This window comes from Cynocephalus volans, chromosome 16 (assembly GCF_027409185.1).
Source record: "Cynocephalus volans isolate mCynVol1 chromosome 16, mCynVol1.pri, whole genome shotgun sequence".
In the NCBI taxonomy this organism is placed as follows: Eukaryota; Metazoa; Chordata; class Mammalia; order Dermoptera; family Cynocephalidae; genus Cynocephalus; species Cynocephalus volans.
In genome coordinates this window covers 6,713,655-6,737,721 of record NC_084475.1, presented here as the reverse complement: position 1 = coordinate 6,737,721, position 24,067 = coordinate 6,713,655, and the positions used below count along the sequence as shown (strand labels likewise).

The window sequence follows — 24,067 nt, the reverse complement described above, 5'->3', positions numbered from 1 at the left end:
AAGTTTTCAAAGTACCCATGTAATAATAAAGGAATTCAGGAAATAGAGATCCTTGCAGGCTAGATAAATGGGAAAGGCTTGTTGAAGAAGTACAATTTAAAGCCTTAGAAGATGGGAAGAGTTTGAATTGACAGAGAAGAGAAAGAATGTTCTTGGCATGGAATGGCATGAGCCAAAGACCAGAGTTGAGAATGGGGTTTAGGGAGAAGAGAACAAAGAGGACAGTAGAATATTAAAGCATTGGCCAGAATGCGATTGCTAGGAAGAAGAGAGAAGCTTTACTAGCCAGGTAGAAGCAGGTTGTAGGGAGATTAACATCCAGGCTGAGAAGTTTAAATTTAATGTGTTGGTAATGAATAGACATTATATGAGCAGAAGAGTTTTTGAGCAGAACAAAGTAATGAAAGCACCACTCTAGGAATATTAATCTGGTGTTATTGGGAAAGAGGGAAGGGACACGAGTTAGAGGGACATACAAACTGGTAGAATAATCCAGCTACCTGGTAATGTAGACCAGGGTTAAGGCTTAATCTTGGCATTCAGATTGACATTTTCTTGGAAGCAGTACAGTCAAGGGGAAGAAGGTCTCTCATGTTTCAGCTTGGAAGGGGAGGAGTTCAGGCTGTCAGAAGCACAGCAGCACTTCTGAATATCCCGAGAGGAGAGGCCCTGTGACTCCCTTGGATGCCCTGCAGCCCCCCACCCCAATGGGCTGCTGGAGGCCCAGGGCTATCTGGGTCTGTGACCCAAATCCTGCCTCGCTAAAGAAGTGAGGGGCTGTTCCAGCGGGAGGTGACTGTCACCTCTGCAGGGGACAGGGAGGCTTGAGCCCCTTGATTATGGGACAAGGCTCACCCTTGTGGGCCAGAGCCTAGTAAAGGTTGTCAGTGATAGTGATGTCATAAATGAAGGGTGGGACAGGGGTGGGGCCACGGCTGCTCAGGCCGTGCTCGTTGCAGGGGCTGCCATAAGGGTTCTGTTGCCGCTCAGCGAGCAACAGTTACCCAATTCGTCTGGGTCACTGTGCCCCAGAGCTTCTATTTATGTATATGATGTTCCAGTTTCGCTTTTGGGCCCTCTGGCTCCTGACGTTTGCACCCTTATGGATGCTAGTTCAGGTGGCTCCCCTTCCGGAGTGGGCCGGGCGCCCTGTCCCACTGACCTCCAACCCCCCAGAACTGACTGAGCCTTGGTCTTCACGCTCCTCTGAACTGCCACCTGGATCACCCCATGCGTTTACACCCCCGGCAGCCTTGGGGAGCTTTGATTACCTGGGATCCTCTGCTGCCTTCCAGATGTTGGTCCGGTCTCAGGAAGTGGCCAAGAAGCTGATTCCATTGCTGGGCATGGATTCAGCTCAAGAGCTGCCCCCAGAGCCAGATCAGTTTGCTGTTCTGCATCAGGATCTGCGTGAGAAGCTAGCTCGGCCACAAAGCCTCCCAGACGTGGTTCCAGTGCAACAGAATCAGGCCCTGGTTCTGCCTCATGGACTGAAAAGTAAGATTAGAACCGTAGATAGTGAGAGTTCAAAAGCAACAAAGTTTGTTGTTTCACCCCTGAAGAGAGATCTAACTCAGCATCTGCGGCTTGCCAAGATTCTTGGAATTCCACACCCATTTGCACCCAAACCTAAGCCTCAGAAACAAATCTTGCACAGTGATAATGGATTTTTGAGTATGGATATGGTTCATCCTGAATTTCCTCTAGAAATCCAGAAGGACCCAGATGAGCGTCTAGAGGCCCCTGAGCCAGCTGAAACTAATAAATTACAGCAAGAGGCTCTATCTCAAAACCTAGAGCCCCCTGAAGAGATCCAATTCTCTCCACCCCAGCAAGACCCAGCTCAGCCTCCACAGCCCCCTGAGGAGGAAGAACCTTCTTCAACTCAACAGGAGGCCCTTGAGGAGGTTGAAACTTCTTTAACCCAGCAGGAGGCCCTAGCTCAGCCTCCACACTACCCTGAGGACATAAAACCTTTCAGTCTGGCACTTACCATAACTCCAGAACCCCCTATGGAGGCTGAACATTCTACAGCACTGAAGAAGAATACAGCTCCACATCCACACCAGGCCCAGACTCAGCATCCAAAGTTGACGCAAGTCACAGTTCAGCCTTTGGACCTGGAACTTACCATAGCTACAGAACCTGCTACAGAGCTGAAACCTTCTCCCACCGGGGAGAGGACCCCAACTCAGCCCCTAGAACCACCTAAGGAGGTTGCAGCTCAACCTCCAGTGTATCAAGAGGTGACAGTTTCAAAACCAGGTCAGGATGAAGCTCAGCCACCAACATCACCCAGTGTTGCAGTTTGGCCTTTAGACCTGGAGCTTACTGTAACTTCAGTATCTAGTACAGAGACCGAACATTCTACAGCCCCGAAGATGACTACAGCTCCACATCCACAGCAGGTGCAGACTCAGCATCCGAACCTGACTCCAGTCACAGCTCAACCTTTCAATCTGGCACTTACCGTAACTCCAGAACCCACTATGGAGGCTGAACATTCTACAGCACTGAAGAAGACTACAGCTCCACATCCACACCAGGCCCAGACTCAGCATCCAAAGTTGACGCAAGTCACACTTAAACCTTTGGACCTGGAGCTTACTGTAACTTCAGTATCTACTACAGAGGCTGAGTACTCTACAGCCCTGGAGAAGAGCACAGCTCCACATCCACAGCAGGTGCAGACTCAGCATCCAAAGTTGACACAAGTCACAGTTCAGCCATTGGACCTGGAACTTACCATAGCTACAGAAACTATTACAGAGCTGAAACCTTCTCCCACCATGCAGAGGACCCCAACTCAGCCTCCAGAACCACCTAAGGAGGTTGTAGCTCAACCTCCAGTGTATCAAGAGGTGACAGTTTCAAGACCAGGTCAGGATCAAGCTCAGCCACGAATGTTGCCCGGTGTTACAGTTTGGCCTTTAGACCTGGAGCTTACTGTAACTTCAGTATCTACTACAGAGACCGAACATTCTACAGCCCCGAAGATGACTACAGCTCCACATCCACAGCAGGTGAAGACTCAGCATCTGAACCTGACTCCAGTCGCAGTTCCCCCTTTGGATGTGGAACTTACTACAACTCAGCATCCATTGGAATCTTCTGAAAATTACACCCCAGAAAAGAATGCCACCAAGAGCATCAACCTATGTGAGCTCTGTGTCTGCAGAGACGAGACACTGTCCTGTACTGGTCTCAGCCCAGAGAAGAGGCTCCGCCAAGTGCCTGTGCTAGAGCCCAAGACCTACAACGGCACCTTTGCCATCGTGTGAGAATCACCTTTCCTCATTTGTTCCCTCTCTCTTGCTTGGCACAGCAGCCTTTTCCTTGAGGTCTTCTAGGCCTTTCTCATCTTCCCAATCCACTTTGATCGATTTTATGCTGTTACCTTTTGCTTGTCAACTTCCCCTTATCCTCACTCTCCTTACTGTTGTGCCCCTTTTCCAGGCTTTCACTTGTGATTGCCCTGACTCTTTCTTTAATTCTATTTTTCTGTATCTCCACAATAACATTTCTTAACCTCTGCTCTCCTCCCATTTTCGAGCCACACTCTTTACAGCAGGGTGTCTCTCCCCATCTCCTTAGTGATGAGACAACAAAGTGGTTAAGAGTAGATTCTGGAGCCAGACTGCCTGAGTTTGAACCAAGGTCTGTCATTTATTAGCTTTGTGAACTTGGGAGAGATAGTTCTATGACTCAGTTTCCTCATCTATAAAATGGGGAGAATGATAGTTACCATTTCATAGAATTGTGAGATTTACATGAGTCAATATATAATATCAGTGCCTAGCATACATATGAGTGGTAGCCATTAGTATTATTATTGTTCAGTCCCTAAGTTATGTTGAGAATACATCTTTGTCCCTAGCTTTCTATAGATAACAGCTATTTTGTACCCAATCCAGGGCTAAGTACTGTGCGAGCCACAGAAGTATGACATTGTCTCCAGAATGTGAACATGATAGGTGGGAAGAAAAGGACTAGGCATAAAAAGGGAGGTGACATATAATTAAATGCTAAATTAGATGCAGACAATAGCTGTAATTCACCAGAATTTGTAATCATTGATGTGTAGGGATCAGGGAAAGTTGCATGGATAAGCTAAAACTTTACCTGGGGTGAAAGAGTGGGTATAATTTGTTAAAAAGAGAAAAAAGAGGGAATACAGCCTAGGCAAAGCCATGGCTACAGGAATGATCAAAATTTAGTAGATGAATTGGCTGCAAAGAATTGGGTTAGGAAGCAATGATTATGAAAAAAACTTGAATATCAGCTATAGGGCTTTGAAAGTTACACAAAGAGAGATGGAGAGCCATTGAAATTTTTAAGCAAAACAGATAAATGATTAAAACAGGAGGATTAACTTAGAATACATATTTAGAGTGATCTAGAGGGGGAAGCTTAATAGAGGGAGACTAAATAGAAAGCTGTAGCAAAATCTAGGAGTGGTGTGGAAAGGGTCTGACTCAGAGTGGTTGTGGTAAGAGTGCAAAGAAAATCCTGGGAGCATCTCAAAAAAGAACAGATGGGACTTAGTAAGTGACTAAAGAGTTGGGGGATGGGGTGTACAGGAAAGAGAAGAATCAAATATAACTTCAAAGTTTCTGTCCTGGAAAATGAGGAGAAAGATGGTGGTATAACAGGTGGGAACGTGACAGGTGGGAAGGAGAGCCAGTTTGAGGGAGATGAGTTCAGCTTTAGACATCTTTTAATATCCGTGAGCATAAAGCAACCAGAAGGCTTCTGGCTGAGTGCAAGTGTCCACTAGGCACATGAGCAGACGGGTATTTCTTTTGACTTGTTTCTGCCCCTCCCCAGGGGAAATTGTGTATATAAATTAAGTTGTTGCTGCGGGATGGGGACAGAATTAAGGGTGAGGATTCAGTCATCTACAGAATTGAAACTGAATATAAGGAATCTAACAGCTTCTTTTAAATGTGTGTAATTCATGGAGACACTCCCACTTTTTTAAGAGCCATGAAAGTATATAGGATAAAATGTGAAAATCTGTACCCCCATACCTCTTATCACACCCCACTCTGCACCCTACTGATACAGGATGTGCTCAGTTTCCCTGGGCTCAGGTTTCAGGACGTGCCTCTGGGTTTCCAGCCACTTCCTGAGGTCTCAGACCCCTCCTCTGAGCTCTCCCTTGGAGGAAAGCTACTGTTGCCAGTTAGACCTATTTTTAGCACCAACAGGGGGGAAAGGAGACCACAGAGGACTGGCTGATGCAATCCAGTGGCTGGTTGTGCTCAGTTGAGAGCACAGAACATTCTGGTGCATATAATTGGGAACTACCTCCTTAATTGAACATCCATTAGATAGAGAAACTATAAAAGCTGAATCCCAGCTGAAGGCTTGGTTGTTGCTGCTCACTTTCCTGGAGGCGCCTGCACTTGGCTGAGGTGTGTATGTTTTACTTTGTATCTAACTTGGTTTCAGCAAGCAGCTGCTCATCCTCTGGAGGTGCCTGCACTTGGCTGAGGTGTGTATGTTTTACTTTGTATCTAACTTGGTTTCAGCAAGCAGCTGCTCATCCTCTGGAGCCAGCCTGGACTTTGTACTGAACTTTAAGCATGTTTTTGTAGCTTTTGTGTTAGACTTGATGTCTGTAGTGAACTTAACTTTTGTATTAAACTTGGTGTGGGCTCTGCTCAGTCTCTGGGCTGTGCCGCATTCTCTTGATGGAATCTGTATTTCTTATGTTATATTAAACTTGTTGTCACTGTCTGTGACTCTGCCCTTGAATTCTTTCCTGTGGCAGAGTCAAGAACCTGGTAAGAGGACTGGGCAGGTTGAGGCTGACTACTGGGCCCCCACACCCTACCTCTGACATCACTCCCTCCCATAAGATAACCCTGACATTTTGGTGTACTTCTTCCTTCCAATCTCTTTCCTTGACATTTTTTCCCTAATGAGTTGATGATTTATTTATTGCTCAGTGATTTGTGCTTTCTCGCTGTACAGTATGTCTAAGAGTTCTTTCCATGTCCGCACATTAGACCCTTTAATTTCTAATTGCCCTCACCCTTCCAGTACCTGGAAAGGTTTCTGCAGAGAGCTCTTAGCCAAAGCTTTGGTGTTATTTGGCATGGGGATTCTTTATTCTTCTTTGCTGATAATGATATATTTTTACCCATTTTTCCGTTGAATTGTTTACCATTTTCTTATTGATTTGTAGAAGGAGTCAGTTTAGACACATAGTGATTTTTAGAAAAAGTACTTACATTCAGAGTAATTAACTGGCATTATCTTTCCAAAAGATTGGACAGATAGGAAGTTAAGATTCAGAGGAGATGCCTCATGATTTGTACCTGTGACCCCACATTTCTTTATTAATTGTGCCAACCGGGAAGCTGGTAACTCTGGAAATTAGAAGCTTGTGTTTTCCATATTTGAATGTCCCCACGAGGTTACCATGACTCTTTTACTTTTTCTGTTCATTCTTTTCCTACCTATTCATGGATGTGAACTGTGTTTCTTCACAGAAATTTCCAAAGAAACGCTATATCTTCCATTGATAAGCATGTATGGGAAGCATACCACTGGACTGAGAAACTGTGAGTATATTCTCTCCAGATATAAATACAAAATACTAAATGCATTATAAGTCCCTTCTTGGTCCAGAATTTTGAGGTTAATACCTCTGAGAAAAGGTATTTCCCCTTCCATATCCCAAATCAACCTCTATTGATTGCAGTCTTATGGTCATTTAAAATTAAATTTGGTGGCCTCTTTAAAATAAGAGACAATTTAAATTTACTTTCTGTTATATAAGTAATACTTGACTAATTCTTATGTGTGAAAATGAAGTAACAGGTATAGTGGAAACCCTCTTCATGCACTAATCCCTCATCCCTAAGGTAAGCACTACTCTGAGTTTGGTATATGTCCTTCCAGACCTTTTCCCATGCATTTGCCTACATATATGTACACATAGCAAAATAGGTTTGTTGTGCAGTTTTATCCTTTTTTTTTACATAAATGGTAGCATCCTACAACTTATTCTTTCACTTCATGATATGCCTTAGATATTTTTCGTTCCTAATACTTAACATGGTTACTCCAGTCACTTAAACTCATACATTATATGCCATACTATGACCCCTTCTTGCCATGTGGTAAACTGGTGACCGTGAAGAAGGCCCTCACCAGATGTGGCCCCTGGACCTTGGAATTCCCAGCATTCAAACTAGCTCAGAAGAAGAAGAATCTTGCCAAGCAAGGCAGCATGTGCAGAAGAGGGCCAACACACCCTGCCTCCCACGTCCATCTGAGGCTCCACACCCACAGACCACCTGCCACATTGACTCTGGAGAATCATAGCTCATGAGTGATTCATGTTGAAATCTGACAGAACTGAGTGATCTTCGGCCAGTCTACTCTAAACAGGGTGGTTTATGTGGAGAAAGTTGATGGAGAGACAGTTTCCTGTCTGGGATCCTAGGGGAGATGTGCTGCAGTGGCCAGCTCCCAGGTTCTCAGCAATGGTTGAGTGATGCATTCAGATGGCCTTACTGTTGCCTAACTTCAGTCAAGACCCTCTACTTTTCTGAGCCCTGCTTTCATCCTCTGTAACATGGGTATGAAAACACCCACCTCGCAGGACTGTTGCAGCATTAGATGTAATACCCAAAAGTATCCACACAGTGCCTGGTACATAGTAGGTACCAAACTGTTATAGACTGAATTATTGTCCCACCCTCATTCATATCTTGAAGTCCTAACACCCAGGACCTGAGAATGCAACTTATTTGGAGATAGGGTCGTTGTTGATATAATTAGTTAAGATGATGTCATATTAGAATAGGATGGACCCCTAATCTAATCTGATTGGTGTCCTTATAAAAAGGGGGAAATTTGGACACAGAGAAACACACAGGGAGAACACCATGTGAAGATGAAGGCAGAGACTGAGTTGATGATTCTACAAGCCAAGGAAGGGCAAAGATTGCCAGCAAACCCCAGGAGCTAGGAGGGAGGCCTCCAAAAGATTCTCCCTCACAGTCCACAGAAGGAACCAGCTCTGTGGACACCTTAGTCTGGGACTCATTGCCTTCAGAAGCGTGAGACAATATGTGTCTGTTGTGTAAGTCACATTGTTGTTATGGCAGCCCTAGCAAATGAATACACCAGCAGATGGGAGCCCATTGTCATCTTTTTTTTTTTTTTTTTAATGTTCAGAATTTTACTTTTTAACTTGATGGCATCTATTTCTATAATAGTTTATGTGCATCTACGCAATTCTTTTTTTTTTTTTTAATTTTATTTTGTCAATATACATTGTGGCTGATTATTGCTCCCCATCACCAAAACCTCCCTCCGTTCTCCCTTTCCCCCTCCCCCACAACAATGTCCTTTCTGTTTGCTTGTCGTATCAACTTCAAGTAATTGTGGTTGTTATATCTTCTTCCCAACCCCCGGTTTTGTGTGTGTGTGTGTGTGTGAATTTATATATTAATTTTTAGCTCCCACCAATAAGTGAGAACATGTGGTATTTCTCTTTCTGTGCCTGACTTGTTTCACTTAATATAATTCTCTCAAGGTCCATCCATGTTGTTGCAAATGGCAGTATTTCATTCATTTTTATAGCTGAGTAGTATTCCATTGTGTAGATGTACCACATTTTCCGTATCCACTCATCCGATGATGGACATTTGGGCTGGTTCCAACTCTTGGCTATTGTAAAGAGTGCTGCGATGAACACTGGGGAACAGGTACACCTTCGACGTGATGATTTCCATTCCTCTGGGTATATTCCCAACGGTGGGATAGCTGGGTCGTATGGTAGATCTATCTGCAATTGTTTGAGGAACCTCCATACCATTTTCCATAGAGGCTGCACCATTTTGCAGTCCCACCAACAATGTATGAGAGTTCCTTTTTCTCCGCAACCTCGCCAGCATTTATCGTTCAGAGTCTTTTGGATTTTAGCCATCCTAACTGGGGTTAGATGGTATCTCAGTGTGGTTTTGATTTGCATTTCCCGAATGCTGAGTGATGTTGAGCATTTTTTCATATGTCTGTGGGCCATTTGTATATCTTCCTTAGAGAAATGCCTACTTAGCTCTTTTGCCCATTTTTTAATTGGGTTGCTTGTTTTTTTCTTGTAAAGTTGTTTGAGTTCCTTATATATTCTGGATATTAATCCTTTGTCAGATGTCTATTTTGCAAATATTTTCTCCCACTCTGTTGGTTGTCTTTTAACTCTGTTAATTGTTTCTTTTGCTGTGCAGAAGCTTTTTAGTTTGATATAATCCCATTTCTTTATTTTTCCTTTGGTTGCCCGTGCTTTTGGGGTCGTATTCATGAAGTCTGTGTCCAGTCCTATTTCCTGAAGTGTTTCTCCTATGTTCTCTTTAAGAAGCTTTATTGTTTCAGGGTGTATATTTAAATCCTTAATCCATTTTGAGTTGATTTTAGTATACGGTGAGAGGTATGGATCTAGTTTCATTCTCCTGCATATGGATATCCAGTTATCCCAGCACCATTTGCTGAAGAGGCAGTCCCTTCCCCAGTGAATAGGCTTGGTGCCTTTGTCAAAGATCAGAGGGCAGTAAGTGTGTGGGTTGATTTCTGGATTCTCTATTCTATTCCATTGGTCAGTGTGTCTGTTTTTATGCCAGTACCATACTGTTTTGGTTATTATAGCTTTGCAGTATAGCTTATAGTCAGGTAGTGTTATGCCTCCAGCTTTATTTTTTTTGCTCAGCATTGCTTTGGCTATGCGTGGTCTTTTACTGTTCCATATAAATGTCTGGATAGTTTTTTCCATTTCTGAGAAAAATGTCTTTGGAATTTTGATGGGGATTGCATTGAATTTGTATATCACTTTGGGTAGTATGGACATTTTCACTATGTTGATTCTTCCAATCCAAGAGCATGGGATTTCTTTCCATCTTCCTGTATCCTCTCTAATTTCTCTCAGCAGTGGTTTGTAGTTCTCATTATAGAGATTTTTCACCTCCTTGGTTAACTCAATTCCTAAGTATTTTATTTTTTGGTGGCTATTGTAAATGGGCAGGCTTTCTTGATTTCTCGTTCTGCATGTTCACTATTGGAGAAAAGAAATGCTACTGATTTTTGTGTGTTGATTTTGTATCCTGTTACTGTGCTGAAATCATTTATCAATTCCAAGAGTTTTTTTGTAGAGGTTTTAGGCTGTTCGATATATAGGATCATGTCATCTGCAAACAGGGACAGTTTGACTTCATCTTTTCCAATCTGGATGCCCTTTATTTCCTTCTCTTCTCTGATTGCTCTGGCTAGTACTTCCAACACTATGTTGAATAGGAGTGGTGAGAGTGGGCATCCTTGTCTAGTTCCTGTTCTTAAAGGAAAAGCTTTCAGCTTTTCCCCCTTCAGGATGATATTGGCAGTGGGTTTGGCATATATGGCTTTAATTATGTTGAGATACTTTCCCTCTATACCTAACTTATAGAGGGTCTTTGTCATGAATGAGTGCTGAACTTTATCAAATGCTTTTTCAGCATCTATAGAGATGATCATATGGTCCTTGTGTTTGAGTTTATTAATATGGTGTATCACATTTATTGATTTGCGTATGTTGAACCAACCTTGCATCCCTGGGATGAATCCCACTTGATCATGATGAATAATTTTACGTATATGTTGCTGTATTCTGTTTGCTAGTATTTTAGTGAGGATTTTTGCATCTATATTCATCAAGGATATCGGCCTGTAGTTTTCTTTTTTGGTTATATCTTTACCTGGTTTTGGTATCAGGATGATGTATGCTTCATAGAATGAGTTTCAGAGATTTGCGCCCGTTTCAATCTTTTGGAATAGTTTGTAAAGAATCGGTGTCAATTCCTCTTTGAATGTTTGGTAAAACTCTGCTGTGAATCCATCTGGTCCTGGGCTTTTCTTTGTTGGGAGCCTTCTGATAAGAGCTTCAATCTCCTTTATTGTTATTGGTCTGTTCAAATTTTCTACGTCTTCATGGTTCAGTTTTGGGAGCTTGTGTGTGTCCAGAAATTTATCCATTTCCTCCAGATTTTCAAATTTGTTGGCGTATAGTTGTTTATAGTAGTCTCGAATGATTCCTTGTATTTCAGATGAATCAGTTGTAATATCGCCCTTTTCATTTCTAATTTTTGTTATTTGAGTCTTCTCTCTTCTTTTTTTTGTTAGCCATGCTAATGGTTTGTCAATTTTATTTATCTTTTCAAAAAACCAACTTTTAGATTCATTGATCTTTTGAATTGTTTTTTGGTTTTCAATTTCATTCAGTTCTGCTCTGAGCTTAATGATTTCTTTCCGTCTGCTAACTTTAGGTTTGGATTGTTCTTGTTTTTCTAGTTCTTTAAGGTGAAGTGTTAGGTTGTTCACTTGCCATCTTTCCATTCTTCTGAAGTGAGCATTTAATGCAATAAATTTCCCCCTTAATACTGCTTTTGCAGTATCCCACAGGTTTAGGTATGATGTATCATTATTTTCATTAGTTTCAATAAATTTTTTGATTTCCTGCTTGATTTCTTCTTGGACCCATATGTCATTAAGTAGAATGCTGTTTAATTTCCATGTGTTTGTATAGTTTCCAGAGTTTCGTTTGTTATTAATTTCTAGTTTTAATCCATTGTGGTCTGAGAAGATACATAGGATAATTCCAATTTTTTTGAAATTATTGAGACTTGATTTGTGACCTAATATGTGATCTATCCTGGAGAATGATCCAGGTGCTGATGAGAAGAATGAATATTCTGAGGTTGTTGGGTGGAATATTCTGTAGATATCTGCCAATTCCAATTGGTCTAGAGTATTGTTTAGATCTTGTGTTTCTCTACTGATTCTTTGCCTAGATGATCTGTCTAATATTGACAGTGGGGTGTTCAGGTCCCCTGCTATTATGGTATTAGTGTCTATTTCCTTCTTTAGGTCTAATAGAGTTTGTTTTATAAATCTGGCTGCTCCAACATTGGGTGCGTACATATTTATGATTGTTATGTCTTCTTGATGGATCAGTCCTTTTATCATTAAGTAGTGTCCCTCATTGTCTCTTTTTATGGTTTTTAGTTTAAAGTCTATTTTGTCAGATATAAGAATAGCTACTCCAGCTCGTTTTTCTTTTCTGTTTGCATGGTAAATCTTCTTCCATCCTTTCACTCTTAGTTTGTGTGAATCTTTATGGGTGAGGTGGGTCTCTTGAAGGCAGCATATAGTTGGGTCCCCCTTTTTGATCCAGTCAGCCAGTCTGTGTCTTTTGATTGGAGAATTCAAGCCTTTTACATTAAGAGTTGTTATTGAAAGGTGTTGATTTATTCCTAGCATTATATTGGTTGTTTGGTTGTCTTAGGTGTCTTTTGTTCCTTGCTTTCTGATTTACTGTTTGGTTTCTGTGTTTGTTGGTTCCTTAGGTTGTAGATAGCGTTTTTGTTAGCTTGTTTTCTCTTCATGAATGCCATTTTTATTATACTAGCGGGTATTGATTTTTCTTGGGTTTTTATGGCAGTGATAGTTGTTTTTCAGGAACCAAACCCAGTACTCCCTTGAGGATTTCTTGTAAGGGTGGTCGTGTGGTAGTGAACTCCCGCAGTTTTTGTTTGTCTGAGAAATATACTATTTGCCCTTCATTTTGGAAGGATAGCCTTGCAGGGTAGAGTATTCTTGGCTGCTAATCTTTGTCTTTTAGTATTTTGAAAATATCATCCCATTCCTTTCTAGCTTTTAGGGTTTGTGATGAAAAGTCTGATGTTAGCCTGACTGGGGCTCCCTCATAGGTGATTTGACGCTTCTCTCTTGCAGCTTTTAAGATTCTCTCTTTGTCTCTGAGTTTTGCCAATTTGACTATAACATGTCTTGGATAAGGCCTTTTTGGGTTGAATACGTTTGGAGATCGTTGAGCTTCCTGGATCTGAAGATCTGTGACTTTTCCTATACCTGGGAAGTTTTCTGCCACTATTTTGTTGAATATGTTTTCAATGGAATCTCCATTTTCCTCCCCTTCTGGAATACCCATGACTCCGATATTTGAGCGCTTAAGGTTGTCTGATATCTCTCTCAGATTTTCTTCCATGTCCTTGATTCTTTTTTCTTTCTTTTTGTCTGCTTGTGTTATTTCAAACAGCCCATCTTCGAGTTCAGAGGTTCTCTCTTCAGCTTCGACAAGCCTGCTGGTTAAACTCTCCGTTGTGTTTTTTATTTCGCTGAATAACTTCTTCAGTTCAGCAAGTTCTGCTACATTTTTTTTCAGGACATTGATTTCCTTGTACATTTCCTCTTTCAGATCCTGAATACCTTTCCTCATTTCATCATGATGTCTAGCTGTGTTTTCTTTTATCGCATTCAGTTTCCGTAGAATTATCACTCGAAATTCCTTGTCAGTCATTTCAAGGGCTTCTTGTTCTATAGGGTCTAGAGTTTGAGATTTATTAACTTTTGGTGGTGTACTTTCTTGATTTTTTGTATTTCTGGTATCTTTTTTTTTATGTTTATTCATTGTGGCAGGGGGTTTCACAGTCCACTGGTTTGAGACTAATGACTAACTAGGATGTTGCTGTGGTTGCCAATTTGGTATGGCTACCTCCGTGGCTGCTCAGTTGGCCTCTAGTCCCTTGTGTGTGTGGTTGCCTCGGGTGTTGGGCTTCTCCGGGGAGCCACCTTTCTGGTCAGCTTGTATTCTGTTGGGCTGCTGGATCACGTACCACAGGGTGTGTGATTGCTGTTGAGCTTTCACTTCCTGTGCCGGACTTCTCCCTGTTCCGTGTGCTCTGGCCCAGGCTGTTGGATCGTGCAGTGGCGACCCCACAGGGTGTGTGGTTTCTGTCGAGTCTCCGCCTCCCTGGCCACACGTCTCCCCACTCTGTGCGCACTGTGCTGGGCTGGGGCATGTCTTCTGCACCCCTCGTCTATCATCTGGCCCTTCAAGACCCTGCTCGGCACCGCCTCGCCCCGGAAGTCTACCATGTTTCCGCTAGGCACAGACGACCAGTTGCTCTGGGTGCCTTTGTAGCACTGTGTAGATCTTTCTTGGGACTTGTTCACCTTTGTATCCCCCCGGTATAAACCACGTCTAGCGCCCGCCTGCAGCCAGCTCTCTGGCAGGTTCAAGCGGACCTGGGAACTCTCCTACCACACTATTCCCAACTAGAAATTGGTTAGGGTTTTTTCCGAACTGGTGGCCACAGAGATGGTAACTGCCTCCCAGTAACAGGAAGTTTACCGGGGGCGGAGTCCAGGGTGTGGTGGAGTGACAGTCGCCCGCCCGTACTTCCTTGCCCTCCGGACACTGGCCGGGACGCCCCATGCCACCAGCCCGCCAGAGAACCGTGGAGGGATTGGGAGGGGAGGCTGGCCTGCAGGTTCCGGAAAGCCCGCACTGGGCCAGGCAAGTGGGAAGGCTCAGTGACAGCCGAGCTGGGCGGAACTGCCAGCACTTGGGAAAATGTAGGCAGCCCCGGGCGTTGAGTGGCCTGGTGATGCAAGCGGGAGCCGGGTGGGCGTCAGTCCCCCAAACAGGGCTGGTCCAGGGGTCACTCACAGGGTTGTGCCAGGTCGGGCTCTCACTCTCTGCCTCTGGTTTGCCACCTTCCCCGTTCTCAGCGCTGCCGCCTCGGGCTGTTCAGTCGTGGCGCGGCTTGGGCGCTCCCAGGAATCTTCTTTAATGCCGGCCTGAAACCTTGAATCCTGAATAGGGCAGCTGGCCGCCTTCAGCGCGGCCCCGATCTCCGGGATCCTGTCTGCATCCACAGCAGCCCTGGCGCCGTGTTCCCTGTTTACAGACTCGCTTTTGCAGCTAAGAAACAGTTCTTTTCCTGCTCCACACTTCAAAGCTGTTGCCTGTAAATGAGGCAGTCTCTCCTGCCGGGGGCAAAGTGGCGGTCACCCCCCACGACCGGCCACCAGCAGCGGTCCTCCCTTAAGAGATGGCAAGAGGAAGGTCCACAAGTTTCCTGGCTGCCTGAGGCCCAGTGGCCGCCTTTTCCACCTCAGCTACTCCCCGCCAACTGCCGCAGCCACCGCCATCTTGAAACTACCCCATTGTCATCTTTGATAATCCCCGTGGCTACTCTCTCTGCGCCTTCCAGGTGGCTTCCTCCAAGGGCATCCTGCAGACAACCAGCGCCACCACTTGGAGGGATGCAGAAAGGAAATGTGCTGTGGGTGGAATCACTGGGAGCTGAGACCAGAGAAGTGATGATTCCCCCTCCTCGTCTAAACATCTCTGCCCCCTGCAGCTCAGCCTTGGCAGTGTCTACCCCACCGCTGCTCCTTTCCATGTCCCCGATGTCGTCTTCGACTCCTCCTCTGCCCACATGCCCATCTGTGCCATGGGGTCTTAGAGAAGACCAGTTCCAGCTCCAGCAAGGCTCCTGGATCCGCCAGACAAGGATGCCTCTCCTGGCGGAAGGATCACAGAGAATTGTGGGACAGCTTCCTGTTTTGGAAGTGCTTCTGCAAACTCTTTTCTTTTCTTTTTTTTTAAGATGACCGGTAAGGAGATCTTAACCCTTGGCTTGGTGTTACTCGGCACCATGCTCAGCCAGTGAGTGAACCGGCCATCCCTATATAGGGTCCGAACCCGTGGTCGTGGTGTTCACAGCAAGCACCACACTCTCCCGAGTGAGTCACTGCTGGTCCTTGCAAACTCCTTTCTTAGCTATTGGCTCTCAGAAGCATCGTAACAGGGCACGGAGATAAGTGGAGCAAGCTGGGTTCCTGTGCGACCGGGGAGGGGGTGTGTGGCCAAGCAATGAATAAGTTTAAAGAGTGGAGAACAGGAAACAAGATGATGGTATCTGCTTTATTTAAAATTCTGTGAGTGCAGTGGCCGGCCCGTGGCTCACTTGGGAAAGTGCGGTGCTGATAACACCAAGGCCCCGGGTTCGGATCCCATATATGGATGGCTGGTTCGCTCACTGGCTGAGCGTGGTGCTGACAACACCAAGTCAAGGGTTAAGATCCCCTTACCGGTCATTTAAAAAATAAAAAATAAAAAATTCTGTGAGTGCAGCGGTGGCAAAGCAGGGCGCAGCCTCCTGGCGAAGCTTGGGAACGGCTCTGGAGCGCACTGCTTTGATTCCCTTCCTTCCGCTTCTTCTTTGCTCCCTGTCTTCTGTGCATCGCTTTTCTCTCCTCCTTTGGATGTTATGGGGCTAAGCTTATGTTGCACCCGCAGAATCCTCCTTTTAATCTGATGTGGTCACTAATGTGTGATTTAGGGGTGTTTGCATGCGCTGAACGTGGGAGGGGCAGCAGGGGGGCAGTGGCAGGAGAGGAGGAAGAGGCGGGGACACCCCTCTGATCCGCTGAAACGCTCCTTAAGAGCAAACCATTCACATTACTGAAGGTATCAGCTGGGACCTGCCTACAGTTATGTCAAAGTGTGCTGCTAAGTGCCAACTCTCCCTTTGTGCTGTGACACCGAGAGCTGCCAAAAGACATTTAAAAGCTTGCATGAACTAGAAAAAAAACCGTACATATATGTACATATGTTCCATAGTGTGATGTATCACAGTTTAGTGATTCCCTTATTGATAGACGCGTAGATTACGGTCAGTTTTCTTGTTACACGCATTGCTGCACTGAACGTCCTTGTCCGTGCTTCTTTGTGGACATCGGCAAGTATTTCCGTAGAGTAGATACCTGGAATGGAATTGTCGGGGTGATCGCTATGCAGATATGAAATCTTAGTTGCCTCACAGGAGATTTGCCGACTTACACTCCGGTCAACAGAATATGATGGCACTCATCCCCCACCCCTTTCACTGCTGGGTATTCTCCATTTTTTGCTGATACGATTGGTGAATAAAAAGGGGTCACATCTGAATTTGAATTTTTCTGATTACTCATGAATTTAAATATCTATATGTTTATTGAGCATTTGATTGTGTTTCTTCTCTGAGTTTTCTGTCCTTTGTTCATATTTCAGTTGAATTGTTTTATCGTTTTCTTACTGATTTGTGTAAGGAATCAGTTAGGATACATAAATGATTTTGGAAGAAATACTTACAAAGTAAATTGGCATTTTTCACAACAGTTTGTGTGTCATAGCATTAGTTCAACTTGTGTAGAAAAGTCATAAATGATTTCTGAATTAAAAATAAAACGCATAACAGTTATAGTAATTTAAGAAAAGGGGGTTTAAGGCCACCTTAAAATAGACTCCCCCCTATAGTCTGAGAAATGCTAGAACCAGGCAGTTCTGTTTTTTTAATTTATGAATTTCTTAAATACTATACATAGTTTATCTTTACCACAATAATATCTGATTTGTAGATTTTATTTCCCAAACTTGTAAGAAAAATGAAAGTTCCCTGGCACAAGAAATAAATAACACTTAATTTCTTGTGGGGGCTGGAGAAAGAGGAAGGCTGAGGTATAGGGGTGAAAGAAAAACTTTTGATTATTTACTATGTACTTTTTGAATTTTGAGCCATGTAAATATATATTACATACTTTTAAAAAATATCAAATTTAAAAATTAATTATTAAAACATGAATTTAGAAGTTTTTACATTATAAATCAGCTTGAGATTTTTGCCTTGTGAGACAAAGGTTCTTAGCTTGTAATCTATGGATTCCTAAGGCAGAGTTTCTCAAAACTATTTTGTTGGCATGTATCTCTTTGGTGATCTGCAGAAGCCTGTATTCTAGGGATAATGTTTTTAAATGCATAAGATAAAACATGTAGGGAAACAAAGAAACTGATATTGAAATACAGTTTTCAAAATATTTTTTAAAAAAGATTAATGATAGAATAATGTCTCGATGCATTAAATAGCAAGACATAGTGGTACGTCTAATAACTATTATATTTTCAGGGTAGTGATGAGAATTAATGATATTTTGTGACATGTCAACAAATGTGTGACATGAAAATATCTGTGATTTCTATTGGGGAACAAATTAAGCGTAATGCTGATCTCCTGTAGTTTGTTGCATACATTCATGAGGGAAGAAAATGCTCATTTCAGTAGAGGTTTGTGAAAAGAGAGATGTAATTTTATTTTTCATCCAAGTTTGGCCTCCTAAATTCAACTCATTCCTCTCACAGACCTCTGCCCTAAGGGGATGATACACAAATGGAAATTGCCTAAACATCTTTGCATGTATTCAAGAATGTACAGGTTTTTGAGGGGAAAGGGATCCCTAGCTTTTATGAGAATCTACAAGGATTTTGTCTCATAAAACAGTAAGAGCCAAAAAAATGTAGGGGAGAAGAAAGAAATTTCTTTTCCTGCAAAGCTGTACTTAGCCTCATGAGTGATAATACATGGATGCTTTGTTTTAAATAAAAGTAGCATATCTGAGAATTGATGTGCTAGAAACTGTTCTAGGTGCCAGGCATACAGGCCCAGGAAGGAACAAACAGACCAAATGTCCAGCTCTCAAAGGGCTATAAATATGTAATATGCAAATAACTTATAAATATAGTAGTTACAATCTCAAGTCCTGGTAAGTGATTTTGAGAGAGAGGAAGCAGGGGAAGGAGAGTAAGTCAATTTTGGGACGGCCTGCTGCTTGCATTGTATGTATAACTAAGGCCAGAAAAGCCCCCTGAGCCCTCTCAATGTCCTAGAAGTTACAGAAGCAGAAGGAAGAATAATTGTCGTTATATAGAATCAAGAATGAATATTGTGAAGTTTAGAAGATTGCCTTGGTGAGAATTTAAACATGGATGTTTCTTAAGTTTTAGCTAAGGTGGCCTTGTTTGGATATTTCTGTGGTTTGGGAAAATTTTAGATCTGGGTTTAACTGATTCCCTATAGTATTAATTTTTTTGCTTCAATCAAAATGAATATTTGGCATTCAGCAGATTAATGTATTTCATTCCAGTTGCTTATTTGATGTTGCTTTTTTGGAGTAATTTTTTTGGTGACTGACTCATTTCTCAGTCTAAACTTTTCTTCTCGGTTGAATTTATTTTTAAAAATTTTTTTACTATCCTGTCATCCAAACAATTTTTCATCCAAACAGAAAGAAAACCCACAAATTAAAAATACTTTTTAGTCACTCCCAGTCCTAGCATGATATTCAACTCTTCAACCAAACAGTCTGACATGGGCACAAGCCAGTCACAAAAGACATGGACCATAAACAGCTGAGGATCAGCTCCCGTCTTTCTCTGGCCTTACTGAATCCTTGTCACTGTTTATATTTTTTAAAGTTATAAAATGTATATACAAGTCTCATTTTTGTCTTGACTTTTATTATCATTTCCTATGTCTCTTTTGTACACCATTCGTAGTATATCCATATGGTTTTGTTAAGTCATATAGGAAGATAGGGTTTTGTCCAACTTTTTATAGTTACGAAGAGGGTTACTATAAACATTGTTGGGCATGTTGATTTGTTTTTCCTTTTTGGATCATTTCCATGAAAATAAGAAACCATTAGCTAACCGAGGTGAGAAGACAAATCAATCCCAACATCACCTGGTGTCCCCTTCACACATATTCTGACCATCACTGCTGTTCCTTCTAAAGTGGTGAATTTCAAGGGCCGGCCCCTTGGCGCACTCGGGAGAGTGCAGCGCTTGGGAGCACAGCGGCGCCCCTGCCGCGGGTTCGGATCCTATATAGGAATGGCCGGTGCACTCACTGGCTGAGCGCTGTGCGGGCGACACCAAGCCAAGGGTTGTGATCCCCTTACCGGTCACAAAAAAGATAAAGTGGTGAATTTCAAATTGAGGTCGGGGTCTTTGATGTATTCTCAGGGCCCCAAGAGTGCAACACCCTCTCCCCTAGCACGTTCCCAGTCTTCACTGCAAGACTAAGGGAAGCAAAAGCCATAACAGTTCTTGGGTAGGCCCGGGTGTCAGGCTTGTCTGAGGATCATTCCTATCCTCTCCACTCTGCATTTTGGAGAAATCATTGGCTGTTTCTCTGTTTTCTCATTTATTCCTCAACTGTTCTTTCTGCTATTCATATACTGAGTTTTTTATTAATGATGAATTTTTTTCATTTGTATAATCTTTAGTTGATTCTTTTTCATGGATGCACTATCAGCTTACAGGTGTCTGAGGATATTAATTCTGCTCGCCTAAAGTCCTCTGTGCTTTCTCTGTTAACTCTGATTCATTGACTTTAAGCTCTTAAGTTTGTTTGGGTTTGTTTTCTGTCCTTACTGCAGTTAGCTTTCTCACATTGTTTGGTCATTCCTGAGTACCACTCATCTTTGTAGTTGGAACTCTGCTGCTTACAGCTCTCGGGGAGAGGGTGGGATGTGGCTAGTAAGGGAGTGCACCCCTTCCAGGGTCCAGGACCCTGTGCTTTTCTAACACCAGTTGCTCCTGCCTGGAGAAAGACACCATTTGCTGCCTTGTCTGAGGAGGAAGGATATAGGGCTCATGTGCCTCAGGCTGCTCCTACTGCAGTACCCCAACCAATAACTCTGTAGGTGGCTCCAGGGTGTCTCTGGTAGTGGAGCATTTGTAGAGCTGCTTTCGTGTTTGAGCCAGCTTGTAAGTTTTTAAATTATATCTGTTCTATCATTTTTAGGGATTTGGTAGAGGTTGGAAAGGTAGAGACTTGGCATGTTCTCCATCTGCCAACTCAAAATAGCACAACTCCTTAGGAAAATTTTGTACCCTTACATCGTAGAGAAACTCAGGTACATGTGTTAGCAGGATACATGTACAAGAATGTTCAAAGCAGTGTTGTTTGCAATAACTAAAAAAGAGAAAAATCTCAGTATCCATCAACAGTAGAACGAATAAATAAATTGTCGTATAGTCACACAATGGAATACTGTAAAGCAGCATTATTCATTAGTAACGTAAGGCAAGCCACATACATAACCTTAACTTTTCAGGTAGCTATTTAAAAAATGAAAGTAAAAAGAAACAGGTGAAATAAATGTTGATATACTTTTTAAACCCATATAATCAAAATATTATTTCAATGTGTAATCATTATATGCTCTCCTACTGAGATATTCTATTTTTATACTGTCTTCAAAACATACAACAAATTATTATTTCTACTTGTAATTACTATAAAATTATTAATTAGAGAGTTTGCACTCTTTTCCCATACTAACTCGTTGGAATCTCAATTTGGTTGGTAAATTTTTATTAGAAATACTTAGTCTGTATTGAGATTTCATAAAATTTGCAGTTGAAAAAGTAGCATCATATACCCAAGTTGTTGCAGACATATTAAACATTTTCTAATACCTGCATCAGGTATCAGTTTTTAAATTTAAAAATAATTAAAATTAATGAAATTAAAGGTTCAGTTCCTCAGTCACACCAGCCACTCTCAAGTACAAAGCACACATAGCTAGTGGCTACCTTATTGGACTTGCAGCACAGACACTGAAATGAGCCAGTCTCAGCTACGTGAAGCATCTTGAATTTACAAACAGAATGTTGAGTGAAAGAAGCAAGATAGAAAATAATACACATAATATTATTCCATTTATATAAAGCTAAAGGGGAGGCAAAACTAAGTTGTGCTGTCTATGGCTGATATATAATAGGTAAAACTACATTTGAAAAGCAAGGAAATTATTCTAAAAATCAGGATAGTGGTTACCTTTTCAGGTCAGAGAGAGGGTTGTGATTGGAAAGGGGCATTCTGGGGGCTTCATGGGCACTAGCAGTGTTTTTTCTTGACATGGTGGTGTTAACATGACTATTTTCTTTATCATTATTAAACTGAACAGTTATATGCATTTTATAGCTCTCAAAAAATAATAATGGGGAGGCAGGGAGTCAAATGGCATCACTTGCAGCCCCGACATAGTTCCATGTGGGGGTTCCATAATAAGGTTTGGGAAAAGAGAGGAGAAAACGGCAGTTCTGGCAAGCTTGGTACCACCCAGAGTTGGGATCTAACAAGGACTTAGTGATCTAGAGGGTAGGCTTTAAATACACAATTTGGTGGGAAGAGTAGTTAGGTGTCGGGGTGGGGAGGGTGGAGACAGATGGACTCAAAAAGGAGAAGGAGAAAAGGTTTGAATAAAAACAGAACAGACATCAACATCCTGAAATTAAGTAAGAATTGGGGTATTTAGTTCGAACCATTGCCATTGTTTCCTCCACATACAGGAGTTAGTCCTCTGTAGCAAATAGTTGTGGTTAGTTTGCATTTTGACTCAGAAATAACTTTTTCGTTTTCCAGAATTCTCAGTGAAAATCTTTTGACTGAATTACATAAGGATTCATTTGAAGGCCTGCTCTCCCTCCAGCATTTGTAAGTTAGTTAATCGTATTTATTTATGAGTTTTTAGTTATGTAATCTATAAATGAATAAGGGGTTCAAATTAGACAATCTCTGAAATTTCTTTCAGCCATAAAATTCTGCAATTCTGTAAGTCTGTGTAGGGTCTGAGCCCATCTCTAGCATTAACTATCTCCTATGTATTTTCAATTTGTTAAGTTATATAGACAAGTTATAGATAGAAAAAAAACTTCACTTAAAGAACAAAAGTGGCAATAAGATCGGAGCAATTATTGACACTTGTGTGAACGTTGTTTTATGAGTGTTCATATACCACCTGCTTGTATAGTCTGTGGTCCAAGGATCAAATTTGATCCACAGTCTGTTCTTATACAGCCCTAAATTGAGAATGGTTTCTACATTTTCAAAGGGCTGTAATAGAAAAAGAAAAGGAACAAGAAGCATATGTAACAGAGACTGTATGTGGCCCCCAAAGCCTAAAATATTTACTATCTTCCCTTTAAAAAAGGTCCAAAAAAGTTGGTTTAGAGGAATTAAATTTAACCTCAGATTGATGCCTAAAGGAGAAGAAAATATAGACCACCTATGTTATTTGAATGCCATTAACCCAGAATTTTATGATAGTTTAATTTAAATTAACATTTAAATATTAATTAACTAAAGAGATGAATTATGCAAGTAATATTAAGAATGGTGAAGGAACCAAGAAAACAGACTGCTGTTAACAATTGCAATGCAGGAATTATTATACTCATATTAAAAATAGATGTTTTAAAATGATGGTTAAATGGTATAGCTAGAAATGTTTACACTAAGTAAGGATATCAGAAATGCCCCTGACTCCTCACTAATTACAAAATGAAAATCTCTCCACCCTTGTTGCCAAGGAGGGAATTCTTGTGTAGTATTTCTGTCTGTTTTGACATACTATGTTGTTTGCTGTAAAAGCTTGAATTTTATCCTTTCTCAATGGATCCAGAGGTGTGTATGTCATTAATTATTACTAAGCTAATTAATGATGCTCTTTAGCAAATAGATTCTTCTTTCAAATGTAGAAGGCTTAAGGGAAGATGGGTATAAAGAGCCTCATGTGACACTAAAAATAGTCCTTTGAACTAGCAAACCTTCTATGCCTTATGAGGATGACCACTTTCATATTGGTCTTCTTGGGCACCGCTGCCATCTGGCCTCCCAAACCGCACACACACATTCTGGAGAAAAACAAATGAGAAAACTGCTCAGTGGAGTAGGCCCTTCATTACTTCTACTACGAAATACTTTGTTAAGCTCATTATCCCATGTTGGCATATGTATTCTAATTCATTAGAAAATATGCCAGTCAATAAATAAAATCTAAAAAAGAATATTATGCCAAGCACTGTGCCCACTATTGGAGACACAAAATGAGAAAGACAGGGTCAGTACCTTCTAGGGAATCATGATCTCTCAGGGTAAAGAAACGCATAAGCTCAAACCACAATACAACAAGCACTAAGTGGGTGACAGTGCTGCCGAGCAGCAGAAGAGGCCGTGAAGCAGCACAACTACATTTCTTTTTAAAATAGTCATTGTCCTTCCTCTACTCATGACCTAGCTATTTATTTACTTTATAAATTTTTGAGTTTGCTTTATTTCCACGTGTTGGTTTTATTTATTTTTTTTAACCAGCATGTGTTGGTTTTAAACATCTTGAGGAATGCAGATGAGCAAGACCTAGTCCATGCTTTCAAGTATATGCTCTGAAGAAATGGGATGCAAAAATGACTGTATTAAAAAGAACAAAATGAATATGGGCACTAAGAGGTATAAATTGTTTCTGGAGCACAGAAGAAGGAGAGAAGACTTCAAGTTGTGTCAGGGAAGATGTTACTTAGAGCAGTGCTGTTTGAACAGGACCTTGAAGGGCT

General features: G+C 41.8%; 1 protein-coding gene across 1 annotated transcript in view; it reads left to right on the top strand.

Annotated features, from left to right (window-relative positions):
- The first annotated feature begins 1,106 nt into the window (after positions 1–1,106).
- LOC134364432 (leucine-rich repeat-containing protein 37A2-like) overlaps positions 1,107–24,067 on the top strand; it is a 57,945-nt gene continuing 34,984 nt past the window's right edge. The window contains exons 1-4 of the mRNA XM_063080357.1: positions 1,107–2,815; positions 2,933–3,277; positions 6,501–6,572; positions 22,101–22,172. Coding sequence (XP_062936427.1) covers positions 1,107–2,815; positions 2,933–3,277; positions 6,501–6,572; positions 22,101–22,172 — 2,198 coding nt within the window. The remainder of the gene's footprint in view (positions 2,816–2,932; positions 3,278–6,500; positions 6,573–22,100; positions 22,173–24,067) is intronic.